Source organism: Neovison vison, chromosome 12, assembly GCF_020171115.1.
Source record: "Neovison vison isolate M4711 chromosome 12, ASM_NN_V1, whole genome shotgun sequence".
NCBI lineage: Eukaryota > Metazoa > Chordata > Mammalia > Carnivora > Mustelidae > Neogale > Neogale vison.
Genome location: NC_058102.1, coordinates 3,612,429 through 3,630,827, shown reverse-complemented (window position 1 = coordinate 3,630,827; position 18,399 = coordinate 3,612,429). Strand labels below are relative to the sequence as shown.

The following is an 18,399-nucleotide window of genomic DNA, read 5'->3' as shown; positions in this document are numbered from 1 at the left end:
TGCAGAACCCCAAGTCACCATCCCAGTGCCAGAGCTTGGCACCCAGGGCGTCCCACAGCCCTCCTCTGTGGGGTGGAACAGGATGACACGGAAGAGCTGGAGCAGAGCCGGACACAGCTCCTGCAAAGGCCCAGGGGCACTCCACCCACCTGTCCTCCTGGCGTTCCTCAAGTCTGCTCATCTCCTTCCCCTGCTGGGACTCTTGGCCCTGTTCAGTGGGCAGCATGGGCCTTGGGGACAGCCCCGGACCTCAGGAAGGCCGCCCTTAAGGTCTGTTCTGAGCCTCAGTCTTCCCGTCTGAAAATAGGGATGATCAGCCCTGTTTCAGCCAATGGCTTCTCCCCCTACTGGCCTGGAGGGGGAGAACTTGGGGGAGGGGGGATGCCCTGGAAGGAGGGACCTACCGAAATGACCACCCTTCCTGAGTGGCATCCCCCACCCTGCCTCCCACCCTTTGCCCCTCCCCCCGCAGCTCCTCAGGGTGGGTCTTGCCAGCCTAACCTTACAGAGGAGGAAGGGGGCTCGCAGAGAACACACAGAGGGAGCTGCATGGGCGGTGGGCAGGGGCCGCCCCAGCGGAGGTGCAGAGAGGGTGGAGGCAGGAAGGGGCCCAGCTGGGAAATGAAGCCATGCCTCTAGCCCTCCCTGCCCTGCCCAGGCCTCAGTTTCCCATCTGCATGAGGCACCGAAGCGATACCTGTGGCTGGATCCTAGGGCAGGTGCTCGGGGCTTGGGGTCCTGTGCCCGAGGTCTGCTCGGCCACTGACTCTCACCGGCCTCAGCTTGCCCATCTGTCCAATGGGGAGAACAGCCCCAGCCCGCAGGTGGGGCTCCTGCAGCCTAGCTCCCTCCACCACGGGTCCTGCCTGCTGCAATCTTTCCAGCCCACTGCCCGGCTCAGCTCACTGCCCGCGGTGTTCCCGGGGAAGAGAGCACAGCGTCCGGCTGCTCCCTCACGCCCCCCGCGGGCGCTTGCCCGGCCGCCCTCCCCACATAGCTGGCATTCCTGGCCTGGCATGCTGGGACCCCACCCTGGAGGGAAACCAGGCAATCCTGGGAGGAAGCAGGCAGCGGACAGGGGGCCCGGGCAGGGCTGAGGCTGCTAGAGGGGACAAGCACAACCAGGGGCACCGGGAGCCGCAGATGAGGCGGCCCCAGGCCCAGAAGGTCCATCCAGCGCCCACATCTGTTAAGTCCATGAAATCGGAACCTCGTCCCCTCACTGGGGCCACAATGGGTCATTGACTTCTGACCTCAGAAACTTCCAGACCTCTGTTGGGCAACCAGGACCCAACATGACCCTCCCGGGTTCAGGCCACACTGACCGGCAAGGCAAGAGGTGCCCAGACCCCTCCAGCGGTCTGGCAAGATTCCAGGCCCAGTTTGATGCCTCTTCCTCCGAGAAGCCTGCCACTGGTCTGCCTTCTGTCCTCCGTCCGCTCGTGGTCACCGCTAAGCCGGCCTCCAGAGGAGGCTGTGGGGGCTGAGCTTCAGGCAATGGACCTACTTCCTGCACTTTCTGCTATATTCTGGACCTTCCCAGGCTTCACCCCTGACCTTTCTCCTCAATTCCCGTGGTACGGGGGGTGGGGGGAGAGGGGGACACTGAAACCCCGAGGCTCATGGCAGCTGAGCCCGCATAGTGAGCTGAGACCTGAGCGGGGTGAGACCCCTAGCCTTGGTCTTGGCCTAGTCCCCAGTGCCGCAGCTCTGTCAGACATCGGGGCACCCTGCAGGCCTGGGAGACCAGGAGGTCAACCTGAAACCACAGGACTGATGGAGGGACAGACAGCTGAGGGCGACAGGTGGGAGGAAGCTGGCAGGGCGTCTGGCCCAGGGCCAGGCCAGGAGTCTAGGCGCCTGATGGGTCGGCCAGCACCTCAGCCTTCTGGGCTGGTCTGAGCAGTGGGTTCAGGGGCCTTTGTCCCTGTAGGCAGGGGACACTGGGCTGTCACCTCTGTGCAGAATGTGGGGCAGGGCCGAGCTCCTGGTCCTGAGACCCGGCCTAAGGCGGCATCCTGGGAGGCGGGGGGCTTCTGGGAGCGGTTGGAGGTGGGGGCCTGTCTGGGCCACAGGACCCCTCAGAGCAGAGCCCAGCCCCACCCAGGCTGTCCCCAGTTCTATGGCCCTGCCCCCTGCTCTCACCAAACCTGGCGGTTCCTCTGGGCCAGAGCACCCTGGGCAAGGCTCCTTCAGCACTCACCTCACTTTTTAAGCACCCTGCTGCTCCCTCTGAGAATTTCTGGACCATCGAGGAACCCCAGCCCACTGCCTCAGCTTGGATGCTTTACGGCACAGGGTGCTCACTCCCCCACCACCAAGGAGTAGTCCACTCCCCCATCATCAGGCGGCTGTGATGGCTCACATGATGGGGCTTGCACCTTCAGAAGCCCTCCCTGGGCTCAGCAATCCCCCTCCCACCCCATGCCCTGAGTGGCCCGGAGTCCTGAGCACCACCCCTGCCTTCCGCAACCAGCTTCCAGCTCTCATCCAAGGCCACACAGACACCTGGCAGGGATTTTACATCAGCGCCAGGAGCAGCGGGACCCAGCCCTGCAGCTTTTCTCTCCACTTCTGGGCTCTCTGCCCCAGGCCCCAAGGACCTGTTTCCCCTCGACCTCCCCTCTTCTCCTCCTCCTCCCCCTGCAAGAATTTCCAGCTCTGGAAGAAAGGCAGTGAGAGGGAGCCAGGGGTCGCTCTGGGCTCACACTCAGACTCGCCTGCAACCCTGGGCTCTCCCTCCCCTCCAGAAGGGACCGGCAAACAACCTGTGGCCCAGGTCCCCGGGTGGGGGAGGGGGCGGGCAGGAGGCCGCAGGCGCTGGACCACAGGGAGGACGCCCCCAGCAAGTGCACTCCTGGCCCTGTGGTTCCTGACACAGGTGGATGGTCCCCGGGACAGACGTGGGCTCCTCCAAGGTGGGGGGTGGTGCCAGCAGCACCTGGAAATTCCCAGTACTCCCGCCAGCGGAGAAGTCACCCCAGGAGACCTACGTCAAGGAGCCAGGAAAGCACCCAGCCCCCCAGACCACCCCTGTGGCCACTCACATGCACGGGGGGCCGCACACCAGGGGCCATCCCCTGGGCAAGTGGGTCCTGACCAGGCCTCGCTGGGACCCAGATGCAGAAGCCGCCATCTGACCGTCCCAGAGGGCGTTGACTGGGCCCTAACTCAGCATGGGTGCTAGATGCTGGGGGCGGGGGACAGGGCCTGGAGGGCTACTTGCAGCTACCACTGGCCCGGCCTCCGAATGTGCTTACAGCGCCCGTCTGCCCCAATCAGCCCCCATCCACCCTGTGGGCCCTGCCTCGGGGAAACCTGTCCCTGTCACACCTAGGGGCCTCCCTTAACTCGGGGTGAAGCTGCCCACCCCTGTCCTGCTTGACACTTGCTCCCCCGGGGCTCCCCGAGCCTGGGGCTGCCCTCCGCCGCCACCCTGACCTCGCCTCCCACGGCCCCAGCCAACTCTGAGGGGCCGACGCCCGCTCCCAGTGCCCCCTCCCCGCCCCACGGCTGTCCCTCGGCCAAGAACTCCACTGTCCCCAGCACATTCTTCAGGGCCCGGGTCAGTAGAAGGTCTCCCAGGATCTCCTGCTCTCTAGGACCCCACGGGGCTTTGCGTACATGATGGGGAAGGAGGGAAGCTTCCCAGTTACAGCCCCATACACGGGCGGCTTCGTTTGCCTGGCTCAGGGCTGCTATCGCTAAGAAGGGCAAGCCCTGAGTAGTGACGAGGCCTGGCAGGAAGGGGAGGCGGGAACAGAAGGGCTCTGAAGCATGAGACCACCACCCACAGGGACAGCCCCAGCCAGAAAAGGGGAGGCTTGCCCCAAGTCCATGGTACGCGGCAACTATGTACCTCCCGGCCCCAGTTTGAGGGTCAGGAGCTGGCCAGTCTGGACCACCTCCTCTTTCCCTGCTCAAGCCAGTCTCGGAGCCCCTTGGGTTGGGGCCCAAGGCAGGGAGGGACCCGGGAGCAGAAATCTGAGGGCCTTTTGGTCCCCTCACACACCTGGAGGGACAGGAGTCCCTCTGGTTCCAAGTCTAAAGGTGTGGAGGTGGGGGCAGAGAAGAGAGAGAGAGACAGAGAGACAGAGAGACAGAGAGACAGAGTGAGCCCTCGATCAGAGCCTCACGACTCCTGGTCACTTGGCAGCTGTAAGGAACAGGTGTGATCGGTCTCTCGCAGACAGCAGATGAGAAGGCAGACAGGCCTGGGCTCCAATATGAGCTCCTCCACCTTGAGCGTGACCTCAGGAGTCCCTGGCACTCTGCCCCTCACGCTCCTCACCTCGCCACCCCCCATGTGGGTGCCCCTTGCTTAGCTCCCCTTTTCTGGCGGCCAGGGGAAACAAAGTCAGAGCAGAGCCCAGCTGGTGGGCGCCCATCAGCCCCGTGACAGAAGGCCTCTCCAAGAGACCCGAGTCTTCCAGAAGTGGAACGTGGAGCCCTGGGCCCCCTCCCCGCTCCCTGGGTGAGGGGTCTGTCTGGTGGGCAGGCAATTTCTTCCGGACGAACTCTGGTTCAAAAGTGCTTTTTGCCCCTTTGCCACTTGGGACAGTGAGGGCCTAAGTCTCAGCTCCGGACCCCTCACACCCCCGCAGCCCCTAGGCCTGCTTCGGGAGCGGGAGCGGGTCCCAAGGCTCCCTCCCTCTGGGGCCCTGCTCATTCGCGGCTCCCGCTGCGCATGTGCCCGGACTCCTGCTCAAGGAGCACCTCTGGTCTGGGAGGCCGTGGAGGAGGGTCTGGAACAGGGGTGGCCTTGGAGGGGCTGAGGTCTGAAAAGGGCTGGCGGCCCCCAGTCTTATCGGGATGGGACAGCAAGCGGATGCTGACTCGGGCCCTTCTGGGCCGCGGCAGACGCCTGGGGGCTGCTTGCCGGTGAGGCTGGTGTCCTCCCCGTCCTGGACCGGGCACCTCGCTGGCTTTGGGGTCTGCAGGAGCACGGCCACCTGGGCTGCACAGTTCTAGTGAGCTGCCCTCACACCCCCCGACCGAGGGCTTCGTGGTGTCATCTGTGCTCAGAAGCTACCTGCTCGGGCGGGGGGATGTGGGATGACCTTCCCGGGGCCTCCGTATCCTCAGTCACAGAGCGGGCCAGCCACAACCGTGGCTGCCTTGCACAGAGGACCGGTGAGTGCTGGCTTCCTTCCAGGCAGAGCCCTTGCCCAGCATCCCGGGCCCTCAGTCCTGTATCGGCTTGTATGCCTCCAGGGTTGGAGAGCTCACTGCTTCCCTGCCAACCACAGGCTGGCCCAGTGGCCCAGGCCTGGGGCTCCCCCCCACCACTCGGAGGCTGAGGACACCCTGCGCTGAGGGCAGGACCGGGAGGGCGCCCGAGCAGGCTGAGCAGCTCTGTGATGGAGACAGGAAAGATGGAGAAAGGGAGGACAGAGCGCACCTGTGCCCACCCCCACCCCATTAGCCAGCCCAAGGGGAGGCCCCAGTCCCGCGCCAGGGAAGGAGGACAAACGGAGTTTTTGTCCTTGGCCAGCGGGCGGCCCGCACCACACAATGACCCTTTCATCAGGCTGAGGGAGCCCTGGGTCGAGGTTTCATCTGACAAGAGAGAGCTCCCGGCCCCTTGTCCCTTGCTGGGGGAGTCAGAGGGTGGGGGGTGTGGGGGGCTAAACCCTATCTGAGCCGGACCCAGGGCCATGCAAAATGGAAGCTCCGTGGCAACTAGCTGAAGTCCCTCCATCTGCCCCAGGCAGGGGGAGGCCTCCAGAGGTTAAGTAACTGGCCATGGGCTGCACAGAAAAGGGCCCTGTTCTGGGTACCCCCAGACCTGAGCTGCCGGAGGGTCTGGGTCTCTACGTCTCTACAACCAAGAACTCCACCCCACCCCACCCCATTCCCCCGCTGCCACCACCCATGGGGTGCTTCCCAGGCTAGCCTGACAACAGAGCCTTGGCCCAAACCCCCAGGAGGAGTTCTGGGCTCCCCATACTCATAGACTATGCAGCCTGACCCCCCGCCCCCCTGCCCGAGGCCAGTCTGAGGCTCTGGGGAACATGGTGTGTGATTTGTCAGCATCCACAGCGTCCCTAGAGGACCCAAGCGTGGAAACACTGTGTAGTCAGGGCCTCAAAATTCACCTCCCTTCATGGTGGTCCCTCCCTGCAGAGCACCATGTACCTGCCCAGATCACCCCAGGAGGCCGCAGGGCCCTGGGGACACCCTTCTCTACTGGACCACCACAGGGCGAATTTCTTCTCAGAGGCAGTGGCAGAACTAGTTCCAGAGCCAAGAGGGCGGTTATAACCTCGAGAGGGCCTCTCTGCTCATCAACATGCCACTTCCTCCAGGAAGCCCTCTGAGGTCACCCCCAGAGAGTTTAACACTCTTCCCTGAACAATTACGGCCGCGAGGCCTCCCTCTGCATCCCAGGTGGCCGGCCTCCCTGCACCTAACTGCTGAGAGTGACCCCATCTCCTGAGCACTTACTGTATACCAAGCACCCTGCGGGCCACATCTCTGCATTTGCTCACCGAGTCCTCACGGCTACTCCAGAAGTTTCAGTACCCCTAGTCCTGGCAGCTCCAGGGCAAAGCCGAGTTCCAGAATGCACCCAGGCAGCTAGGGGAGGAGCAGGGATGGGAACCCGGAGCAGAGAGAACTCAAGGGAAAGTAGGTCAGAAAATGAGCCTTTCCCCGCTGTGCGGCCTCAGGGCAGCTGCAGGGCACAGCGGGGCCTGGAGGAAGCCCAGGAGGACCACCTTCCCCTCCAGGCCCTTCCTCTGCACTCAAGGGCACACTCCCACACACACAGGGTCAAAAGAAGTTATCCCCAGAGCGCACCATCCCCCCTTTGATTGTGGGGCTCCGGGAGCATTTTGTGAGGGAGAAACTCCACTCCTGCAACGCAGAACAGGGGTCCCCGGAAGTTCCTGGCGTTCACCCGCGGTGTCCACTGCCACACAGAGCCACATGTGCCTTGGAGTCCAGGTGGCTTGCAGGCTCCACGTGTGCCAGCGGAGAGGAAGTATCTCCATCTCCCAGCCACCGATGAGGAGACTGCAGCCCAGAGAAGCTCCTGGACCTTCCCGAGGCCACACAGCAGAGCACCTCCCACACCTGGACACATGCAAGCTGGGAGCTGCTCCTCCCAGGGGGAAACCGATGCAGGCTAAGCTGGGCGGCCCGGCTCTGCGGCCACACAGGCTTCGCTGCCCGGGGAGGGGGCCTGATTCAGCCATGCCCGCCGCCCAGGGTCATGCCCACAGAGTTTCTGGGCCTGCGGTTGGCACCACCAACAAAGCCACAGTGGCCGAGCCGGGAAGAGGCCCAGCCTTGGCAGGGCCGTGGTGAGCGCCCCCCACCACCCCCCACAGCCAGGTGGTCGGTGAGTAACCGCCGGGTCACCCATGACTCACTCAGCTCCCCAGAGCGGGCGGTCACCATGAGAGGCTCGTACCGGAAGACCTGGGGGGGTCACTGCAGCCAACCTCCACATCTGGGAGGAGGAGGCCAAGACCGGAAGGGACCTGCCCAGGACAGGAGGCCAGCCTGGTCCTGGCACGAGGGCCCCAGCCCAGCTGACCACACCACAGCCCTCTTCAGGGCCTGTGGTCCCCCACCTGCCCTCCCTGAGGCCCTCACTGACCCACCCCCCACTCCCCCCACTGGCCCCGGAAGCTTCTGTTCTGACAACAGGAGCACAGAGAAGGGTAAGGCTGGCCGGAGCTGCCTCGCAAGGGCCAGCCAAGCTCAGCATCAGGCGGGGGCTCGGGGCCCTTCCAGGCCAGCACACCCGTCCGACCCAATCAGTGGCAGGGGCCCAGGCATGCATCTGGGATTCACTATGCACGGACCACAGCCCAAGACAGGGAGCTGGGAGAGCAGCCCAGATGAAAAGGGCAGGATCAATTGTCCACCAGTGTCTGTGATCCCAGCAGTGGGATGCCTTCTGGAAAGTTCTCTGGAGCAGAAAGAAACCTCTGCCCAGGGCTCCTCCAGCCCCTGGCATCCTCGGATCCCACAGGGCCAACCTTCCTAAGTATTCCCACCGGTAGTGAGGTGGGGTTACTGTTGACCCCCTACAGTTCTCAAAGCCCCTTTGCACGGGCCCCCTCAACGGCATCTGGGCACCAGCGCAGAGCCGCCCACCAGGGTCTGCCCACCGTTCTCACTGTCATCTGTATCCTGGGGGCCCTGCTCCCACCTGTGGCCTCCTCCAGGCCAGCCCAGTACCCACCAAACGGGGCAGGCGAAACCCCAGAGCTCCTGCTCTGGCTCCTGGGAACAGCGAACTGAATCCACACTCAGGAAAGCCTGGCATCAGGGCTTCCCCCGCAGGGGGTGGGGGCTGAAGGTCAGGTTGGGCTGGCGCTGAGCAGCTGTTCACCGAAGGCAAGGCGGGGAGCAGGGTCTGCTTTGCTGCCCCTGAGCCCCTACCCTGGAACCCAGCACTGGCCCAGGAACATTTGGAAAAGCGTCGCCTTTGGAGAATTTCTCCCAACAAAGCTGGCAATGAACACGCAGGGAGCAAGCCCATGTGGGCACAGATGGTAATCGCTGCAGCCCTGGATGGCGGGAGCCGACCCGGAAGGAAACCTTGGGGTCTACACAGGGACACTGCCCACCACCTGCCCCAGAGCCCCTCACGGCTGCCGCTGCCCTTCTCTGCAGCTCCTGAGCCCGTTGCCCATCTCCTCCTCTCAGATACCCACTCTAGACAAGCCCCAGAGTTCTCCTGGTTTCCTACCCCTGGACACCTCCCCATTAATGCCAAACCGCGGCCAGCTGGCTCCAAAAATGATTTCTTTAAGGCCTAGTAGCTGCTGATTGTCTAGCTTAAGATTGAGATGGGAGGGGGTGTTCAGAGGAGGGGGAGGCTCCACCTCTGACCTCTGAGAACTAGAGGCTGGGATTCCAAGCCCCCTTGGTTGATTCATTTCCCAGGAGGGAAGCCGGAAGCAGGACTCTCTGGCCTGGAGCTTTCCTAGCCTGATTTCCTCAAAGATCAGTCAGTCCCAATCCGGCCCCTTTCCCTGCCTGGGGCCGCCGGTCCTCCCCCTCCCACCTTCCCCAGGCGATCCCTCTGCAGCCGGGCTGCCCGCCGGGCCTGGAGCACTCTCTGCGCCCGGACCTTGTAATTATGTCCCACAGCCCGGGAAACCGCGGGCCTCGCAGCATCTGGCTGCGGTTGCGAACTTTTGTTTCAAGATGCGCGACTATTTATAGAAGGAAAACTGGTAGGATAGTAATTTCCTAGGAGTTGGAGGAGAAATTGGCTGCGCCTCTATTAAAAGGGGGTGGGGGCACGGCGATTTATTAGGACTGCAGCCCCGCAGGAGGTGGGGGTGGCGCAGGGAGAGGGAAGGCAGCGCCTGCCCCCTCTGGCTGCGTTAGGCGACCCCGGACGTGGCCCGCGTGTAAAGGAGGGGGAGGAGGGGGGGAGGAGAGAAGGGGAGGGAGAGCTAGCTCTGAGGTTTAATCAGTAGCATCCAGCTTAAATTCCCCCAAACGGCGGTTCCATAAATCAAACTTCTTTTTAAATCAGAGGCCAGAGCATATGCGTCCCATTAGGAATCGGGCGAAGCCACTGCTGCGCCGACGCGCCCCTCGGCTCCCTGGGCCTGGTCGGGCCCTGCCTGGAGCTTCCCCGAGCCCGGTGGGCGCTGCCGGTCCCGCCGCACACGCGCGCCCACGCTCCGCGCGCTGCCTTGGCCGGGACACCCGGGCGCACCTCGGCCGACCGCAGGCTCGCTGCGCGCGTCCCCCTCGCCGCCAGGTGGGGAGTGGGCAGTGGCTGGGTCGGGCAGCTCAGCGCCGCGGGAAGGCGCGAGAAGCCGCAGCCACCACCAAGGACAGCTCGGGCGCTGTCTGGTGGGGCGCAGAGTGCACGTGTGCACTAGTGTATACGCGGGGGAGCGGGTGTGTGCGTGCGGCTCTCTCTCGAGGGCGGCCCAGGCGGGCCGGCCCCGCGAATTTATAAAGGGAAGGGAATCCCGCTGGTCCGGGACTCCGGCGGGACAGCGCAGGGAATCCTCGCGCCGCCGCGCGCCCTCCCGCCGTCGCGCTCGGTGCGCGCAGTCTGGTCCACCCGAGCAGAAGGGCCTCTGGCGAGCCACGTTCTCTCTGACCCCAAAGCCGTAACTTCTCACTGCTGCAGCCACCCCCAAGTCCTCCCCCTCGGCGCTTTAGGCAGACGAAGATACCCAAAGTCCCAGCCTACCGAGAGCGTCGGGCACCCGGTGCCCCGCCCAGGGACTCCACTGCCGAGTTTCCTACCCGCCCGGCTCCTGCGCCGGAGGCCGAGGAGAGGGCTTCCTCCACCCCCGCCCGCCCCGCGCGCGGCCCGCGGCACTCACAGGTAGCTGCCGCTGGACAGGATGAGAAAGATCTGCGGGCAGTACACGGAGAGGAGCGCGCCGCGCGGCGACAGCAGGAGCATGGTGGGCCGGCGCTCCTGGAAGGGCTTGGCGGGCCCGGCGGGCAGGGCGCCGGGGCCAGCTGAGGCCGGGGTCTCCGCGGCCCTCCCCGAGGTGGGGCGGCGACGCCAGGCGCTAGGGACCCCGGCGCGCGGGCCCCAGCGCAGGATTCGTCCGTGCCCCGCCGCCAGGGCCGAGCATCGCGCTGGGGCTGGGGCTGGGGCTGGGGCCGCGGCGGGCGCTGGGGCTGGAGCGCGGACCGAGGGGACGGGCAGCGGCTGCGCCTCGGCGGCTGTCTGGCCCTGCGTCCGTCGATCGGTCGGAACCGGCTCTGTCGCTCGCTCTGGCTCAAGTCTCCAAGTCTCTCGAGGCGCGCAGCTGCCATTGGACGGGCCGCCCCTACATCCGCCTCCTCTGCGGGCGGGTTTTTTAAAGGGGAGGCTGACCAGAGCGTGCGACAGGAGCCGCCCCCAGGGCTTGCCCAAACTGCCAGGGCCCGTATCCCCCCACCTCCCCGCCCAGCTTCAGCGAACCACACAGCTCCGGCCGGCTCTGGAAGGTGCACCTGGGGGGGAGGCACCTCGGCGTAACTGCGCGGGGGCGTGCGCTCCTCTTGGGGGGCTGTGCTCCACAGTCTGTTCTCGCGTTCGCATACATGTGCCTGCATGTGCCTGCGTGTGCCTGCGTGTGCCTGCGTGTGCCCGCGGGAGCGTGGGCGCGTCTGTGAGGGCGCAGGTGTGTGCGCAAAGACGCACTGTGGGTGCTGCATCTTCGCCCGCGTGCGCCCCTGGGTTTGGTTAGGCGGGCTGCGAGTCGCACACGCTCACCCTAGACAACCAGGCCGGGCCGGGCCGGTCAGGACTCACCTGTGCACATGCGCACTGGTGTCTCTGTAGGGTTCTGCCTCGGCGCCTCTTTGGAGAGGCAGTGAAAGGGCACCCCTAATTGGTTCATGGAGAACCTCAAATTTGGCTTCCCCCTCTCGCTTCTTTTGCTCTCCTTTGTCAGGTCGATTGGGGTAGGTGTAGGGAGGAGCAGATTCACAAGGACCCACTTCCTAAACAATTCTTCCCGTGATTTTTTTAAAAGCCAGAAACCCACGTCTTATTTTGAGGTTTTGAGTCCCACCTCCTGCTGTGTGCCAAGCCTAGCTATATATGGATGATTTTGCAGAGACAGTGCGGACCCTGTCCACGGAGCACAAGGCATGGATGAGGACGGGAGGTCTATGCGGATATGGCCAGTGGTCCAGGGATGGGGCATTTCCCACCTTCTAGACCCGGCCTGGAGATTCCTGCCCAGCATCCAGAAGCAGGGGGCTGCCCCTTCACCTTCATCCCGCCGACCCCTCTTCCTCTCCCAGGGCGGGAATGGAGCAGGGCTGATCCCCCTGCTCCACTTCCAGTGGGCAGAGAATGCCTGGATTCCAATGGCTTGTCCTTGCCCTGGCTTGGCCTCCCCAAGGGCTGGAGGCTGTTCAGTCCAAAAGTGAGGAACCGTGACTCCCCAAAGCCATTTGTTTTGAAATTGCTCAAAACCCCGAGGCAAACCTCCTCTTGGGGCCCTGATCCCCAAAGGTGTGGTGAAGCCCCAGTTCTCCCTCCCTGCTGGTGTGGAAGCTTCCCCCAGGGATCCACATCTGTGTGCTGGCTGCTTGTGCACAAGTGGGGGAGGTTCCCGGTGTGCCTTCACAGGCACGCACACACGGGCGGGCGTGGGTTGGGCGGGGGGGAGGAGTATCCCTCAGTGCTTGTCCCAGTGCACGCATCTCTGACACTGGCTTGGAACTGCTGTGGTCTTAAAATCCACCACCTGGAGGAGTCCCCAGGGTGGTGAGACCGAGGTCATTAACAGAGACGGCAGCTGGGCTGGTGAGCACAGGTGTTTACTGGGGCCCCACCTCTCCCCCCAGGGCACAGGCACCCAGGACAGACATTCCTTTGCAGTACCCCGAGAAGGATGAGAAGGACTAGAAGGACATGCTACTGTGACCCCACTTTTCGGATGAGGGAGGCAGACTGAGAGATTAAAGCGCCCATCCAAAGCCACCAATGAAGAGTGAGGGGAAGGAATGAAGCCCAAACCTTATCCTGGATGTACTTCATTCCCAAGTCATTAACCCCTCTGGTCACATCTGGGTCTAACTGCCCCCCTACCTACCCCCCCACCCACTCCACCCACCCCCGCCTTGTGCAACCAAGATGGCTTGCAAAGACAGCAAGCCACACTCCCCCACCCCCACCCAGCAAGGTGGGCTGCAGGGGCTGTGTAGTGACCCAGGTGGAGTCCGCTCCCCTCAGTGGATCCCAGTGGATCCCTAGCTTTCCCGGACGTGGTTCCGCAGGGTGTTTGGAGCCTTGGTTTTCTTCTCTGCCCCCAGGAACATGTGTTTTAGGCGGCAGCAGGGGAAGGAGCTGCCCACCCTGGGGTCCCTGAGTGGAGGCAGAAGGCAGCATCTGGCTCTCTTGCCGGCTCCCAGAGAGGCCTGCACACAGGCTGGGTCTCCCTTGCTTGTCTCTCTCTACTCAGACACAGGCCACCACCGTGTTCAGGATGGCCAGAGCCACAGTCCCATTTACAGACCAGAGAGGGAAACTGCTTTGTGTCTGGGGGTCAGCAGGTCCATCACGCAGGCCTCTCAGCTCTGCAACCAGCCCTGGGAGCCCAGGATGGGCACCACCTTGAGCCCTTTTTGCTGCCTGGGGTGGGGAGGGAAAGGTCCTAGAGCACTTCCCTCAAGCTGGGGGGTGGAGGGCTATTCTTTTGGATGACTCCTGTCGAGAAATGGCTGCCGGTGCTAGGAGGAGGGGTCAGCAGTGGAGGCCAGAGCCAGTCCCAGCGCTGCCTCTTACTCTTGGGGACTAGTGACTTGGCCTCCCTTGCTCAGTTTCCTGATCCTTAAAATGGGGACGTAACTCTAGGATGGCCAGGAGCGGACAAGGCCTTAGTGCTGAGGACCAGGGAGAGCCTCAATGTGCCCATGACTTTTGGGGCTCTAGGGAGAGACACTGCAGGGCTGCTGGGTTCTGGACACGGTGCCTCCCTCCCAACCCCCAGCCCCTGGCGGAGGCAGTGCAGCTCCCTCACCTCCATATGGAACACCCAAGTACACAGCCTGCACAGACCAACAGTAAACAGAGCCACCAGCAGCCCTAGGCTCACCAGACCAGGCCTGCAGAACTGAGGCTAGGGCAGGTCTTCCCGTCCTGCCTCTGCAGTCCCAGACCTCAGTCCCTGCCCGCTGGGCCTCAGTTTCCCCATCAATAAAATGGCGGACGGGGCGACCGAGGGACCGGCGATAGACGGAGGTGATGATTCTCAGGTGGTGCTTCTAACCTCCCAGCCTGGGACGCGGCGTCTCCGCCTCCCCACGGCCTGTTCACCGCCTGTGCTCCGGCCAGAGGCCGCCACCCGCGCACAGTAGGGGCGCAAGGCGCGGCTGGGCGCGGGCGGTGGGCGACACCCCCAGCGAGGTGCACCGCACCCCCCCTTCACGGTCACATCGCCCCCCCACCCCCACTTCGAGCAGGGCTGAGACAGCTTCTGTCTAAAGGAGATCGCAGCCCAACAGGTAAGGACTCGGCTGGGTTCAGGAATGTGGAAATACGACTCGGAGCTGCTACTGCAGCGAGCAGTGAGCCCGGCCCGCCGGGCCGCGCGAGGGGGAGCGCGGCAAGAGGGGGCCGGGCCGAGGGCCCAGGGCGGGCGGGGGCTCGGGCCCCGGACCGAGCCCGAGGCGCCGGGCCCGCCGCGCGGCCCATCCCGAGCCAGCCGGACGAGTTGTCAAGGCAATTTCAACACGTCCGGGTGATGGATAGGGTCGAAGGGCCCGGGCAGGTGCCCCGGCCCGGCGGGCTCGCGGCCCGGGTGCTCGCCCCCCGCCCGCCCAGGCCTCCCCGGCCGCCCGACGCCCCCGGCTCCTGGCCCCGGCGCGCCCTCCAGACGGCGAGCGCTCGGCCCGGGCTCAGCGCCCAGCGCAGCCCGGGGGAGGGAAGGCGCGTCCCACCCCCAGGGCCTGGAGCCCAAACAGGTGAAAGTACGCGCCGGGCACGCTCGCCGCTACCCGCGAGCCTGGCCGCCGCCGCCTGCGCGCCCCGCTCTCCTTCCACCGGCCCCAGACTCGGCGCACTTGGGGAGTACCTGCCGTTCGTGGCGTTTGGGGGCGTCTCTGCTGGGCCAGGGCGAGGGTCCGACACGCAGGCCAGCCCCGGATCCCCAAGAGCCTCCTGTACTTCCTCAGGCCCTAGGTCTCCGCCGGGACCCTCTGGAACCGGTTCCTCCTGGCTGCCCCTACCCGGGGCTAAGGCCCCTGCCCGCGGGGATACTCACCCGAGCTTCACGTAGAGGACGCCAAAGCAGAGAAACACGTAGAAAATCCACTTGCGAAAGTTTCTGTGCATGATCCAGGGAGGGGGGCTGCGCCATAGACAGCGGCGGCCGGAAGGGACGCGCGAGCGGGGCGGGGAGCCGGCAAGGGCAGGGGGCTTCGGTGAACCGCTCTCAGCCAGCGCTGCGGCTCGGGCGGCCGGCGACGCGCGAGCACTCGGCGCGCGCTGCCACCATGGTGAGCCCGGGGCGCCGCTGCCTCCGCCGCCGCGTGCGCCCGGGTAGTGACCTGGGCCGGGAACCGCGACCTCGGAGCGGGGCTGAGAGATCGCAGGGCACGACGAGCGCCGGCGGGGGCCGGGCCGAGCTCTGCGGGCGGGCGGGTGCTGCCTCCACTGGGCGCAGCCGCCTGGGGCCGTGCGCGCCTCGCCGAGCTCCGCCGCGGCCAATGTGTCCGCACTTGTCCGCCTCCCCAGGTGACTCGCGGCCCCGGCAAGCGAGCTGCGAGAGAACGAGCGCGCCCCAGGTAGGAGGATCCGCCTCCCGCCCGCCCTCCTCGCTCGCCGCGCGCTCTCTCTCCCTCGCTCCCGGGCTCTCCCCTCCCTTTTCTCCTCCCTCCCCCGTGACACACAAACACCCCCCCCCCACATACACACCCCTCCCCAGGCCCGCTCCCTTCCAAACGGCCTCCTGGGACTGGTCAGGAGGAGGGGAACTGGGTGTGCGGAGTTGGGTGGGGGTGGGGGGGTGGGGGCGCAGGGGAGGGTACATCTCGGAAGAGACACCTGCGGTGGGCCTGGCCTCTACGCTGGCAGGGGGGTGGGGGTGGGGCGCGGGGGGAACGTCTGGTACAGATCGCAGTGCCCACTCTCTTCCAGTCTCTAGTGGGGGGGAGGAGGCAGAGACCACCCACCCCCATAAGCGTTCTTGGCGCACTTCCCCTTCCCCCAGCAATTATACACTTGGGGTCCTCCTGGGCCACACCCTTAGCCCAAGTATCGCTAGCTCCCTTACAGACCTCCATGGAGCCCTCCCCCAGCACCCAGGGTCACCCCCACCTGTCAGCACTGCTGCCGGAGAGACTACCCCAGAGGGGACAGGGAAGGGACAGACAGGCCTAGACTGATGCAGGCAGATGGCTCGCCAGTCATCCTGTAGAAGCCTTTGGACTAAGCACCATGATGGGGGTGGATAGGAGGATGTTGAGGGACCCCCTTGGCTTTGGGAGAGGCTCCCCACCTCCAGGGGTTCCCTGCTTCGCCTCTCCCACTGCCTCTGCTCAGTCTCCTCTGCAGTGTTCAGCTCAGAGTCACGTTCAGAGCCGAGAGCTCCAGGTCTACCTGGCTGCAGCGCCTTGCACAGCCCCAGCGGTCCTGCTTGGCACAGCCCTGGGCAAGTGGGTGGCCATCGGGCAGACCCTGTCCCAACAGAGCTCTGTCTTTCCTGAGGGGCGAGCCAGGGACCAGCCACCTAACGGCTGATCTGGCCGGGTTCCTCTGCTGTTCCGCGAGTTCTCAGCCCTGGACTCCGTCAAGCCTCTCTTGGAGGAGTGCATGGAACTGGGAAGCGCTTAATTCCCGAGGGCCAATGAGAGGGAGACTCGCTGTGGTGGGCATAGGGCAGGGGCAATTGTTTCCAGCCACCCTGAGTCCCACCTCGCCAAGCCCCAGCGGGGGGAAGCCTAACTCAGAACCTACTTACCTGCACCCCTGCGTTCCTGCTCAGCTCCCCGCCCCACTCCCTCTTAATCCTTCTCAAGTCCCTAAACCTTCGCGCGCAAGCCATTCCTCGGCCCCTCGATTGGAGGCCAGGCGGATGCGGAGGGTTCCCAGGTGGAAGCGTCCGTGAATAATCACAGGCAGGGAAACTGAGGCACAGAGTGACGTGGAGGGACCGTGTCAACCTCGCTCAAAGTGTTCCTTGCGCCCCCGACATCCCGTTCAGTGAGAATGGGAAACGGAGCGCTGCAACCGGAGGAGGCGAGGAGCCCTACCCGCCCGCGGCAGGAGCGCGGCCCGCTGGGGGCGGGGAGCGGCGGGAGGAGCCGGCGCGCGGGCGGATGCTGCCACCCGGCGGCGACTCCGCGGGCGCTCGGAGGGTGCGTCCGAGCCGGCACTGCGGGGCCCGGGCGCCGCGGGCCGCCGGGCCGGGCCGGACGCCGGGCTGCGAGGCGAGCGGTGTCCCCGACCCGATTCGAGTCCGCGGACCGCCCCGCGGCCCCACAGCCCCGGCCCCAGCGTCCGCCCATGCGGCGAATCCTCAGGAGCTGTGCGGCGCCGGCGGGGCTTCCCTGCTCAGGTCTAGCGACCGCGCCGCACCCACCGCCGCCCACCCCGGTCCGATCCGGGCCTCGGGTCGAGCTGGCTCCGGAAGCAGCCGGGCGGGGTGCGGTAGGGCGGGGAGAAGAGAGAGTTGCGGCGGGCGAGCGGGCGGGACCTCTGAGTTCGCTTGGTCTCCACCTGTCTCTCCGTGCCTCAGTTTCCCCGCGAGGACCGGACGTAGAGCAGAGCCTCTCCAGACGCGGAGGGACCGTGTCGCAGCGTCGTGCTGCCCCCTGCTGGCCGCGTCTGGCAGGCGGCGCGGGGCAAACGTCGGGAGGGCAGGTATGGCGGGGCTGGGTTCAAGACCCCTAAGTCGCTTCCTCAACAGTCTGTGATTCCTCCTCCGTGTCTCCAGGGGAGTCTCCGAATAGCTTCAAGGTTGGGAGAATCTGGGGTGGGGAAACTCTACGAATCCCCTTCCCGTGTGTGTGTGTGTGTGTGTGTTTGTGTGTGTTTGTGTGTGTGGACGGGTGCACACCCTCATGTACACACCAAAACACCAAACTACGGCAGTTCCTGCCCCAGGGCCTTTGCACTGACCGTCCCTTCTAGCGCAGCGCTCTTACCCAGGTTCTGTGTGACCCCAGCATAAATATCACAAATCGGAGGGGCCCACACATTCCTCTTCCCAAACATATTCACTGGTATTCTCTATCCTAACAATCTGCTGTTCCCTTTATGACATTGAAGACAATATGCCATTACTTGCTCCCTGTCTATCGCTAGACAGCTCCATGGGGCCCATCTTCACATCTGCTTTGGTTCTCACTCAGTCAAGTGCTCAACAAGCAGTTGTCGAAGGAACAGATGATTTTCCAGGAGGCAGCCGACATCCACAACCCATAATGTTACAAGCCATGGAGAGCAGAGACTGGACATCGCGTCCTTTCAACCTTGAGATGGGGCTCAAGCACCATCTCCAGCATTGGCCACACCCTGTTCTTGCTGCCTTTCTCCTGCCTTGCTCTTGAGTCTTGTTACTGGCTTCAATGAAAAGTGTTTCCTGAGCCCCCACAACTCGGGTTACACTGAGTGTGTGTTGGGCACAGTCTAGACAAGGAGCGGGTCCCCAACTGTGGGACCTCACACAGCCTTGTGCAACAGTTATCACACTTATTGCACACCATGAGGAACCAAGATGGAGAAGGAAGTGCTTGGCCAAGGTCACACGGTTGGTGAAGCTGGGACTCGAACCCAGGCCCTTCAGGCCCAGACACAGGGCTCCTTCCACTGCACGTCTCAGCCACCAGGGAGACGAGGCCTGTGCCCCATGGAGTGGAAGATACGGGGCACACCGCCCCCATCCTGATGCGGGGAATCCCCATTTCAGTGAGGGAGCACAGTGTGGGACAAGGCCCAAAGACAGCAGGCCCACA

General features: G+C 64.6%; 1 protein-coding gene across 2 annotated transcripts in view; it reads right to left on the bottom strand.

Annotated features, from left to right (window-relative positions):
* WNT7B (Wnt family member 7B) overlaps positions 1 to 15,168 on the bottom strand; it is a 47,862-nt gene extending 32,694 nt beyond the window's left edge. For both annotated transcript variants that reach the window (XM_044227908.1, XM_044227906.1), the window contains exon 1: positions 14,706 to 15,168. In XM_044227908.1, coding sequence (XP_044083843.1) covers positions 14,706 to 14,776 — 71 coding nt within the window. In that variant the 5' untranslated portion in view covers positions 14,777 to 15,168. The remainder of the gene's footprint in view (positions 1 to 14,705) is intronic.
* Positions 15,169 to 18,399: the final 3,231 nt, after the last annotated feature.